Source organism: Nicotiana sylvestris, chromosome 7 (genome assembly GCF_000393655.2).
Source record: "Nicotiana sylvestris chromosome 7, ASM39365v2, whole genome shotgun sequence".
NCBI classification, from domain to species: domain Eukaryota; kingdom Viridiplantae; phylum Streptophyta; class Magnoliopsida; order Solanales; family Solanaceae; genus Nicotiana; species Nicotiana sylvestris.
The window spans coordinates 75,570,044-75,582,315 of record NC_091063.1 but is presented as its reverse complement, the minus strand read 5'-3'; the positions used below and the strand labels follow the sequence as shown (position 1 = coordinate 75,582,315).

The following is a 12,272-nucleotide window of genomic DNA, read 5'->3' as shown; positions in this document are numbered from 1 at the left end:
CGTATCGAGAGGTTGTTTCGAGTGTAGGGATCTTAGTCATGTGCGAAGGTTCTACCCCAAGCTTTGGGGTAAGGCAGTGCAGCAAGGTCAGCAACCTATGATTACAGCACCAACTTCCCCACCAGCCGTTCGTCCGCCCAAAGGCGGAGGACAGGTGGGTAAGGGTCGTCTTAGAGGTGGAGGCCAGTCAGGTGGCGCTCCAGCTAGGTTCTATGCTTTTTCGGTCAGACTATATGCAGTGGCCTCAGATGCCGTGATAACATATATTATTTATGTCTGTTGTATGGATGCTTCAGTACTATTTGATCCAGGGTCCACATATTCATATGTTTCATCTTTGTTTGCTCGTTTCCTAGGTATTCCTCGTGAGTCCTTGGGTAATCCTATTTATGAGTCCACTCTTGTGGGCGATTCTGTTGTTATGGATCCGATCTACCGATCCTGCATTGTTATATTCTATTGTTATAAGACTAGAGAGGATCTTATGTTGCTTGATATGACCGACTTTGAGGTCATCTTGGGCATGGACTGGTTATCTCCATATTATGTCATCCTTGATTTCCATGCCAAGACTGTTACCTTGGCGATGCTAGAGTTGCCTAGGTTAGAGTGGAAGGGTTCGTCAGTCAGTGCATCTAGTTGGGTTATCTCTTTTCTGAAGGCTCGATACATGGCCGAGAAGGGTTGTTTGGCTTATCTAGCGTATGTTCGAGATACTACTACAGAGATTCCGGTGATCAATTCAGTGCCCGTAGTTCGGGAGTTCTCCGATGTGTTTCCTTCTGATCTTCCAGGCATGCCGCCAGATCGTGGTATCGATTTCTATATTGATTTGGCTCCACGTACCCAGCCTATCTCTATCTCACCATACCGCATGGCTCCGAAAGATTTGAAGGAGTTGAAGGAACAGCTTGAGGATTGCTAGCAAAGGAGTTTTTCAAACCGAGTGTATCATCTTGGGGTGCACTGGTGTTATTTGTGAAGAAGAAAGATGGGACCATGCGAATGTGCATTGATTACCACCAGTTGAAAAGTGTTACCATCAAGAACAAGTACCTGTTGTCGTGTATTAATGATTTATTTGACCAGTTGCAGGGTGCCAGGGTGTTCTCCAATATTGACTTGAGATCGGGGTATCATTAGTTGAAGATTCGAGATTCGGATATTCCAAAGACGGCCTTTCGGACTAGATATGGCCATTATGAGTTTGTAGTGATGTTCTTCGATTTGACTAACGCCCCGACACCATTTTATGGATTTGATGAACTGGGTGTTCAGGCCATATATTGATTCGTTTGTCATTGTCTTCATTTATGACATTTTGATCTACTCGCGTAGCATGAAGGAGCATGAGCAGCATTGAAGAGTGGTGCTTCAGACCTTGCAGTAACAGAAGCTATATGGTAAGTTCTCCAAGTGTGAGTTTTGGCTAGATTCTGTAGCACTCTTGGGGCATGTTATATCAGGTGAGGCTATTAAGGTAGATCCCAAGAAGATCGAGGCAGTTCAGAGTTGGCCTCATCCTACTACGGCGACTGAGATCAGGAGCTTCTTGGGGTTATCAGGTTATTATCGCCGATTTGTGGAGGGCTTATCATCTATTACAACACCTTTGACTAGATTGACCCAGAAGGGTGCTCCGTTCAGATGGTCTGATGATTATGAGGCGAGCTTTCAGAAGCTCAAGACCATATTGACTTCAACACCAGTGTTAGTGTTGCCTTCCGGTTCAAGGATGTATACTATGTATTGCGACGCTTCATGTGTTAGTTTGAGTTGTGTATTGATCCAGGAGGGGTGAGTTATTGCATATGATTCACGTCATCTGAAGCCTCATGAGAAGAATTACCCTGTACTTGATTTGGAGTTGGCCGCGATTGTTCATGCTCTTAAGATCTAGAGGCATTATCTTTAAAGGATGTCATGTGAGGTTTACACTAATTATCGCAGCTTGCAGCATTTGTTCGAACAGAAAGATCTCAATTTGAGGCAGTGCAGGTGGCTTGACTTACGAAAGGACTATGTGTTACCATCCTTTATCATCCGAGCAAGGAGAATGTAGTTGCAGATGCCTTGAGCAGAAAGGCGGAGAGTATGGGTAGCTTGACATTTGTTTTAGCATAGGAGAGGCCACTAGCTTTGGACATTCAGTCCTTGGCTAACAGACTTGTGAGGTTGGATATTTCATATCCCAATAGGGTTCTTACATGCGTTATTGCCCAGTCTTTACTATTCCAGCAGATCAAGGCTCGCTAGTTTGATGATACGCACTTGTTGGTTCTCACATAGAAGGTACTACAGGGTGAGGTTACTATCGGTGAGGATGGTGTTTTGTGACTCCAAGGTCGCCTATGTGTTCCTAATGTTGATGACTTGAGGGAGAAGATCCTAGAGAAGGAACACACGCGGTATTTTATTCATCCAGGTGCTATGAAGATGTATTGCGACCTGAGGTAGTATTATTGATGGCGGCGGATGAAGAAGGACATAGCTGAGTATGTTGCGAGGTGTCTAAATCGTCAACAAGTTAAGTATGAGCATCAGAAGCCAGGTGGTATACTCCAGGAAATGACTATACCTGAGTGGAAATGAGAGCGCATCACTATGGACTTCGTAGTTGGGTTGTCGTGGACCTTGCGGAAGTTTGATGCAGTTTGGTTCATTTTCAATAGGTTGACCAAGTCGGCACACTTCATTCCGGTTGTGATTGCTTGATCTTCAGAGATATTGGCCCAGTTTTATATTCAGGAGATTGTTCGGTTGCATGGTGTGCCTATATCCATCATATCATATAGAGGCCCTTAGTTTACTTTGCATTTCTGGAGAGCGGTATAGAGTGAGTTAGGGACCCGTGTAGAGCTCAGCACAACCTTTCATCTACAGACTGACGGGCAGTCAGAGCGGACAGTTCAGATCTTGGAGGATATGCTCAGAGCATGTGTGATTGACTTCAGCGGGCACTAGGATCCATTCTTACCTTTGGCCGAGTATGCTTACAACAATAGTTATCAGTCCAGCATCGAGATTGCTCCATTTGAGGCTTTATATGGTTGGCGATGTCATTCTCCCATTGGATGATTTGAGCCCGATAAGGCTAAGTTATATGGTACTGATTCAGTGAAGGATGCCTTGGAAAAGGTAAAGTTGATTCAGGAGTGACTTCGTACAACACAGTCCAGATAGAAGAGTTACGCGGATCAGAAGGCACGTGATTTGTCATTTATGGTAGGCGAGAAAGTTCTCTTGAAGGTCTCGCCGGTAAAGGGAAACATGAGGTTCGAGAAGAAGGGCAAGTTGAGCCCAAGGTTTATAGGTCCCTTTGAGGCATTGAAACGAGTTGGGGAGGTTGCTTATGAGCTTGCTTTGCCTCCCAGTTTATCGGGAGTTCATCTAATTTTCCACGTGTCTATGCTCTAGAGGTATCATGCTGATAGGTCGCATGTGTTACACTTCAGCACGGTTCAGCTAGATGAGAGCCTAGGTTATGAAGAGGAGCCAGTTACCATTGTTGATAGGCAGGTTCACCAGTTGAGGTCCAAGAAGATTTCTGCAGTAAAGGTTCAGTGGAGGGGTCAATCAATCGAGGAGCTGACTTAGGAGACTGAGGAGGACATGAGGAATAGATATCCACTAGCACTCCAGGAATGATTCTAGACCCGTTTGAGGACGAACGTTTATTTAAGAGGTGGATAATGTAACGACCCGATCGACCATTTTGCTTTCTAGATTCTCGTTCCCTTAAATAAGACTCCTTGTATGTGCTTTAGCTATTTTGTGACTTGCGGGGATAGTTAGTTCGAGATTTGGAAAGGTTCGAGTTGAAATCAGAACACTTGGTTCCTTAGTTTAGCTTTAAGAGTCCAAGTTTGACTTTGGTCAACATTTTAAGTAAACGACCTCGGAATCAGGATTTGACGATTTCAGTAAGTTTTTATGATGATTTTGGACTTGGGCATATGTTCGGATCGGGTTTTGGATGACCCGGGAGCATTTCAGCGCTTAATACTGATAGTTGGTACCTTGAAGGTTTTTAAAGTTCTTTAAATTTTGTTTGGAGTAAGTTTTGATGTTATTGAGGTCCGTTTGGGTTTCCGAGCTTGGGAATAGTTCTATATGGTGATTTAAGACTTGAATGCAAAATTTGGAGTCATTCCGAGTAGTTTAAGTATGTTTCGGCGCGTTCGGAGTAAGTTGGAAGAATTTGAAATTCATAAGTTGATTCTATTGGTTGTAGGTTGCGATTCTTAGTTTTAATGTTGTTTTCCGCGTTTCGAAGGTGCGAGCGAGTCCGTTTTATGATTTCAAACTTGTCGGGGACTCGGGGGACCTGGATGTCATTCGGACGATGCAATAGGCGTTTAGCCTTGGGTGAACAGCTGAAGCACCCAGCTTCTGGTGCAATCTCACCTGCGAAGGGCCAGCCGCAGGTGCGAGCTCGTAGAAGCGAGCCAGCAGACGCAAGAGGGGCCTTGCAGGAAAAGCCCAGGAACCACAGATACGGCTGAGGATGCGCACCTACGAACGCGTAGGTGCGATGGAGGAAACCGCAGAAGCAGCCAAAGCCGCAGGTACGACACGCACGTCGCAGCAGCGGACCCATAAAAGTGGGCACCTGTAATTAGGCCACATCTGCGATGATTTTCTGCAGATGAGGAGCCGCAGAAGCGGTCGTCCCTCCGCAGGTGCGAAAATCGTTGGATGCAGAATGGTTTATTTAATGCGGGATTTAGCCTATTTTGGCTCATTTTCTTTCATCTCTTGGGCGATTTTGGAGCTCTTGGAGGGGGGTTTTCACCTAGAACTTTGAGGTAATTAATTTCTATATAATGTGAGTTAAATACATAGATTATGGGTAGACTTTAACATATAAAATTGTAAAAATTATGGGTTTTGATGAAAAACCTAAATTTTGATAAAAATGAGATTTAACCATGAAAATGATTATGGAATTGAGTGAAAATTATATATTTGAGTTCGTGAGATTATGGATAACAACTTTCTTCGAAAATTTCTGAAATCCGAGCACGTGAGCCCGAGAATGGATTTTAGGAATCCTTCAATTGGTGTTGGGTAATCACTCTAATAGTTAGAATATGAACTTTTGAACATGTATTGATTAATTTATGTAACATTTGACTAGTTTTGGATTGTTCAACATCGAGTTGAAGCTTTAGAACGAAATTGTGACCGGAAAGTGAGCTTTGAGACGAGATAAGTCTCTTGTCTAACCTTGGGAGAGAAAATTTACCTCATAAGTGATTTAAATTAATATTTACTTCTATTGTGGGGGCTACGTACGTACGAGGTGACGAGAGTCCGTGAGTAGCTACTAATTATGCTTATGTCCGGGTAGTTTAGGACTCAAATCATGAAATACTTGCAATAGTGTGCCCTACTTGTTAATTAAATTGTCTAAATCATATTGGAACTTGATAAAGGAATTGTAAGAGAATGTTAATGGAAATTGTATTACATTATGTATTAGCCTTGTAATAACGTTTAAGTCAAATGCTTATAAAGTATCCTCATTTCTTATAGAGCGGGCCGAACGCCTCGGCAGTAGAATAGATGCATCTATGGATCGTGCCACACGTCCCTCGACAATGTACACATTATTCCGGATCGGGTCGTACGACCTCGACATAACTCGTGTTTAATAATACTCGGAGCCTAATCATACTTGATATTATTTTATGGCTTGTGAGGTTACAATTATTAATGACGAAAATTTACTTGGAATTTATTAATTTGTGAAAGAATTATTTGTTCCTGCTTGTTAATGAGTTATTGCTATTATTTACATAACCCATGCCCATTTAGAATTTCTGTATTCATATTGTTAGCCCATAGTAAGTGTCGAAGTCGACCCCTCATCACTACTTCTTCGAGGTTAGACTTGATACTTACTGGGTACATATTGTTTATATACTCACACTGCACTTCTACACAGACCGTGTAGGATTTGAGACAGGTGCATCTGGCGATCACATCGGCGCGCATACTTTATCGGGAGGCCTAGTGGTGAGCTTCTTCCTGAGCTGCCCGCAGCACCTAGAGTCCATCCTTACATATATTTCTATTTATTTTCATTTCAGACAGTAGTTAGAATTTTGTATAATCTATTAGTGCTCATACACTTGTGACACCATGTCTTGACACACACTAACAAACTTGTGGGTTTTTTTTGGATTATTTTTTATAGTTATGATTGCACTTAACTGCTTTCGTCTTATTTATTAAACCGGTTGTTTCTTAAATCTTTTAATTAAGAAAATTTTAATTGCTTAAAAATTTGTTAAAAAAGAGATCATGTGATTTGTCCATTGTTGGCTTGCCTAGCGACGGCGCTAGGCACCATCACAACCTATAAAAGATTTGGGGCCGTGACATTTAGCGTCTAAAGGACCCTACGGTTTCCGCCGTCTTTCAATCTGTGAAGAATGGAGAAGAAAAACGGCAGCCAACACTCAGGCTAGCATCCCCCTATTGTCTTCCGGTAAGCCTTTTAATCTTCCTACAGAGTACAAATAATTAAAGATTCAACGTTCTCTACCCCCTCAATGCTCAAATCCTCAATAGATCTGTAAAAAAAACTGTAACCCCTTCATCCATCAACATGCACCCTAAGGGGTCGTTTGGTTGGTCAGATAAGGTATAACAATCCCTGAATTAGATGCGTGATTATTTCATCCTGCATTTGATCATAGACTTTATCGAGAAACCATTTGGTTAGAGAAACTATTTTGTACTAAAAAGGTGAGATTAGCCAGTTTGTGGAATAGCTAATCCCATGAGGTATCTTTGTCCATTCCATCTATTTCGGAGGTTGCAGTTGGTCCTAACCATTGGCCCCAGATGTGGTCAGGTCATAAAAGAAAAAATAGTTGGAGCAGCAGTACCAGAAACGCAGCGAAGACATTCTAAGCAACACTAAAGCAATCAGCAGCAGTTCAAAGATGATAAGGATCACGTCTCTTGAGCACTTAATTAGATCATCACTACTCCGTGAAGTGCATGTGCTTGAAAATATAGCATAACTCATATTCAACATACAGAACATAGAAAAGCAAGCAACTACAGTATTTATATCAAACCAGCAGAAATTAGACACTAGCAAGTTCCAGTAGAACTAAGTTTGGATAGCATCTCTGGCACTGACATAACAAGTACGATAACTGTGCAGCAAGGTTGATGATAACAATCAGAAACCGTGAATTTTGATGTGTTCTTTCTTCACGATTCCAGCCTGCTTCGACAAATCCAAAATGAACATATTAGCAATTGTATTTATAATAAATAAAATACACACAAAGGAAGTCACACAACATGTCCATTCGGTCAAGCAACAGATATAAGTAACTGCGGTTAATTTTCCCGTTTCCTATTCTGTGATTCCACCCTTTTTTTTTGATAATGCATTCTGTGATTCCACCATTGATCAGTAAATCTTCACGAAGTAATCTCGGTACATAAAGACCCAAGACCAAAAGACTCTCAGAAGTTGGAACCAAATAATTAGAGGCTGACACAAACCACTTTTGTTGTCAAGGAGCAGAATAGCCAATTACTTACACATTTCAGTTCAAAAGACATGGTGCAGCGGAAGGTGTACAAAAAGAAGGTAAAAAGTGAAATTCATAAATGACAGTTAATGCACGACAAAAGATCTTTTCTTAACATTTATGTCTCATGGCAAGATATCTTAATATTAAATGAGCAAAATGACGTGCTAAAAGCGAGGTCAATCACCTGGACAAGAAATGCAGAAACATTCTTACGCTGGTCACCCTGAAGTTGAATAACCTTCATAATCAACAAAATCCATACATCAGTCATGGCACTTGTAGATTAAGAGACAACACTAGAATGCAAAGTTGCAAACCTGGCCTAATTCAGGATCCTGGACAACAGTACCATTGCAGCAAAAGTCTTTCTTGAGATCCTTCAATATCTTGTTGTAGCTGAATTCTTTCTTCAACCCCTGCACAGTTGTCAGGCTTTTCCTACCATTCCTTTGTTGTATACGGATGTGCACGTAATCTTTTGACCCAGCCCCAGAATTATCAGCATTTGCCTCGGCAAAGGGATCTGACATTAAAGCACTCAGAATGGTCAGAACATGACAAGAATATAATTCACCTTGTCTGAACTAACATGTTATCTTTCTCATCCTTTTTCTTTTTTCGCGTCTAGTCTGTTAAAGTCTGCACATCATTAATTATCATTCAACTCGAACTGATCTACGAATCTTATAGACACAGGAAATATAACAAATTGCAAAAACAAAAACAAAAAAAGAATGTGAATTAAGGAGCTCCATACCAAAAGCAGTAGGAATTTGGGCGTCGAGATCAGACATGAAACTTGGCTGAGTGGTAGAAGACAACAAGCGCACACAAATCTCGAAACTTGGATGCTCGGACCTGGGCAGATGAAAAGCTTACAGCAGCTATTACAACGGGAATAATACACAGGAAATCAAATTCCACGACTCAAATAATATGTTATCGCCATGCACACATTACAATAACAAGAAGTGATCTACATATGCTTAACTACAAGAAGTAAAAACAATAATCAATGTGTACAACAACATCCAACTTAAAAGAGATAAAATCAAAAGCTAAATTAGGAAGTGCAGAAACTTATACAGACAAAAGATGAAGCCTTAATCGCTAACAGATCTGGAAAAGAAAAAAACCAAGACAGAAGATTCAGTAAGCATCAGATACTGACAACTCTTGCAATAAAATTACCAAAATAGTACCAAGTCCTGGAGAAATCTGATATTTATCACCAAAACAACACATAGAGACAGAAAGATTCTGTTATCAACTCATTGTCTATTTTTCGATCAGGTAATTACACTTTCAGTTATCATCTTGAATGCCTTACAGTAACAAGAAGCAGTCTACAGCAGGAAATTCTTATTCAAGTAGAAATAAAACCCAACCAGGCAAAGTAAATCCAACCAAAAACAGAAGGAAAATGCAGAAGCTAAAGTAGAATAGGGGTGTGTATATTTTACATGAATCAAACAACCAGAACAGGTAAAAAAGCAACGCAAAACACCAGATTTACTATAAGCATCAGAAATTGACAACTCTAGCTTACTAACTTCCGAAATGTTACCAAATCCTTTAACGAAAATATACCGTAAGACCTCTCTATAACAACATCCCTGTATAACAACACTTCAATATAAAAGTCAAGCTTTACCGGGACCAATTTTCATTTTATGTTATAATATATATTTTCTATAACAACACTTCGCTATAACATCCAAAAATATTCGGAACAAACGAGGCTATTATAGAGAGGTTTGACTGTAACCAGAACTATACAGCACAAGCAAAGCCAAAGTGAAAGATCACTAAGCATCAGAAACTGACAAATCCATTATAAAACCCGGAAGTGGTACCAGTTCTTGGAGAAAAATTTATGCCACAGAAAACAATATATTTTGCTAAGCATCAGAGTGTAAGATTTCCTAAAATTGTACTAATTGCTGGAGAGAAATATCATCAGAATCAGGCAAAAGACACAACCAAACAAAAGATTAACTAAGCATCAAATATCTACAACTACAGTAGGAAAGATTTCCTGAAATGTTGTTGTTATTGTTGTTGTGTTAGTGAGGTCTGGGGAGGGTAGTGTGTACGCAGACCTTACCCCTACCCTGAGGTAGAGAGGCTGTTTCCAAATAGACCCCCGGCAACCTTCCCGGCAACCTTCCCTCCAAGAACTTCCCACCTTGCTGCTGTTGGGGAGACTCGAACTAACAACCTCTTGGTTGGAAGTGGAGGTTGCTTACCATCAGAGCAACCCCTCTTGTCATATTATACCAAATTTAGCTCTAGTGTAATTTGTAAATATTCCTTAAATTATACCAATTCTTGGAGCAAAATACAACCAGAATTAGGCAAAGCCAAAAAAAAATCAAAAGATTCACTAAGCATCAGAAATCCACAAGTCCTAGTATTAAAATTCCCAAATAATACCAATTCTTTGGAGAAAGATCCGATCTTTATAGCCAAAAACAAGTACTATAGCAAAGACACAAGGCTATTCATTGGATCTGAAGATATTAAGCAGAAAATACAAGTAGATTATTGGAGATTTTACCTGATCCGAAGGTTAGGGTTGGGAGAGATGAAGACAGTGGTGATAGAGCAGACCCCAAATTCCGGATAAGTCTGAGCAAATACAGCGAACGTCAGTGCACAGAAAGAAAGATAATTTCAATGTGAATCCTTCTTTAAAGATGCCCCTTTCGTTAGGTCGGTCTGAAACGTAAGGGGAGAGCCACGATACCCTGTTTGACGGACCATCATATTGCTTTGTGTGGCTGCATCCCATCAAATGACACTCTAATCCCTGAACTTACCGCTTCCCCAACTTTTCCCTTTAAGTTAGATTGATATCAGAATTAGTCCTCAAATTCCTAATTCAGCTGGAGATGTAATTTTGCAGTTCAATTCTAGAGAAATTTGCACAATAGTATAGCTCAACACACTACATCATACCTACTTAATCTCATTTTAAAGTTTACAGTCGCATAGCTTATTATTTTCTTGCAATAGTATTTATCTTATGTTGTGCGGACTCTCCAATATATTGTCGCACCCGTGTTGGATTCTCCAAAAATACACTCCTTTTGGAAAACCCAACACGTACTCGGTGATATTTTCGTAGAGTCCGAACAACATAGGTATTTATACAGTTTATATACAACATATATAATGTTATACACTTATTATAATGTTATACATAAAATTAAATTTCATCTCCTACGAACTTTAACTCCCGAAAAATATCATCAAATAGTTCAAATCTTCATTAAATAACTTTAAATTTTAATCACAACTTCAAAATGTCATCCCAACAAACATCAATCCTCTATTTGTGAACAATTTAAATAAATCGCAAAGCCTATTTATGAGTTTTTAATGTTTTTACTTTAATTTACCCAACAAATAGACTAATTTAGGTTAGAAAAAAAAAGAATATTGGCTAAAATTAGTCTATATTTGTTTCTTAATTCTATATGAGTATACCCTTTGAATAACAAATAAAGAAAATATTTTAATAAAATTATAAAAACTATGTACAATTCTAACATAAAGTACAAAACTAGCCATTAGGCTATCTCAACAGCTTGGGTCATGTTATCCTAATCATCTTCTACTGAAGTTCTTAAATATTTAGATTACTGTTTACGTTATTTTCTAAGATTCGTATTGTTTGTTACTGATTGATTTTCCAACCGTGCTCTATAGAGTAAAATATGTTCATATTAAATGATCACGTGAGAAAGCGATTTGTGGAGCCAAAGACAGAAGGCAGTCAAGACCGAAGACAACAATCTCATTTGTTATCGGAGAGAATATTATTCATGAAGGCGAAATAAATGCCTGCCACCCGACAGTATTCAATGAAAAATATTCTACAACATTAAGTGCACGGTCCATTACAGAGAATATATGGCATTCACTGCCTACCGTTATACATTCTTCAAAGACCCTCATAATTGTCATTTAAGAGGGGCTTGATCCTAGGACCTTGTTCCCCAAGTGCAGCTATAAATAGTAAGTTCTACCATCATTGTAAAGGGACATGAATTTTCTAACAAGCTACACTACACTCTGTTCAAAGCTCAATGACATTTTACTTTTTTGCTTATTTACATTGCTCTTACTGCCTCCGAAAGCTTTGTTCCTGGGCACATGATCTCTATCGTCTTACGATTTTAACGATAAGTCTTACATTTTTGTCTAATTCATTTATCATTTTAGGATAAAATTAATTCACTTGTCTATAAACCACGTATAAATTTAACTATACCATATTACGGGTAAATAATTTGTCGCCCACCGTGGGGCTTAGACAGTTGTGTAATTGAATTGATCCCTGCATCTATTACTAACTTGTTTGAATCTTTGTTTTTATCAAAAATTATTAAAAATGGCAGATAACGATGTCAACATTACACACAACATTGAAGCCCAAGGAAATCAGCCTCAGCACGAAGATACCATCAGTGATACCCGCAACGAGGGGGATGATGCCATGCCGGTTCATGGTGGGCAGTATCCACAATATGTTCGAGAGGCAACTCCTGATGATTCTGAAGACTAACACGTCCTTGAAATAGTAAGGATCCTTAGGGAACAACAAACGGCCATTATGGGTTGTCTCTCGATGGAGGATCAGGTCATGACGGAGTTAAGGCAAGCGTTGTTGGGTGCTTCCAACAATGCGAATGGACGAGG

The 12,272-nt window shown here is 39.7% G+C and overlaps 2 protein-coding genes across 3 annotated transcripts; one reads left to right on the top strand and one right to left on the bottom strand.

Moving 5' to 3' along the window:
• The first annotated feature begins 97 nt into the window (after nt 1–97).
• LOC138873330 (uncharacterized) lies at nt 98–925 on the top strand. Its single transcript, XM_070151785.1, has one exon. The coding sequence runs from the start codon at nt 98–100 to the stop codon at nt 923–925; it is 828 nt and encodes a 275-aa protein (XP_070007886.1).
• A 6,050-nt stretch (nt 926–6,975) lies between these two features.
• LOC104224142 (protein translation factor SUI1 homolog) lies at nt 6,976–10,307 on the bottom strand. Of its 2 annotated transcripts, none has more exons than XM_009775726.2 (5): nt 10,126–10,307; nt 8,323–8,449; nt 7,883–8,088; nt 7,750–7,803; nt 6,976–7,246 (listed from the first exon to the last, which is right to left on the bottom strand). In XM_009775726.2, the coding sequence occupies exons 2-5, from the start codon at nt 8,357–8,359 to the stop codon at nt 7,202–7,204; spliced, it is 342 nt and encodes a 113-aa protein (XP_009774028.1). In that variant the 5' UTR covers nt 8,360–8,449; nt 10,126–10,307; the 3' UTR covers nt 6,976–7,201. The 2 variants fall into 2 exon arrangements, with proteins under 2 accessions (XP_009774028.1, XP_009774027.1); XM_009775725.2 differs by having other exon boundaries at nt 8,323–8,423.
• Between the last annotated feature and the right edge of the window lie 1,965 nt (nt 10,308–12,272).

What these genes read in the sequence shown, in the direction of transcription:
- LOC138873330 (XM_070151785.1), top strand. Translation starts at nt 98, where the DNA reads ATGATTACAGCACCAACTTCCCCACCAGCCGTTCGTCCGCCCAAAGGC.
- LOC104224142 (XM_009775726.2), bottom strand. Translation starts at nt 8,359, where the DNA reads ATGTCTGATCTCGACGCCCAAATTCCTACTGCTTTTG. An exon ending in CCAAATTCCTACTGCTTTTG is followed by an intron (nt 8,089 to 8,322) that starts GTATGGAGCTCC and finishes CTTTAATGTCAG; the next exon opens with ATCCCTTTGCCGAGGCAAAT. An exon ending in TTTCTGCATTTCTTGTCCAG is followed by an intron (nt 7,247 to 7,749) that starts GTGATTGACCTC and finishes TTGTCGAAGCAG; the next exon opens with GCTGGAATCGTGAAGAAAGA.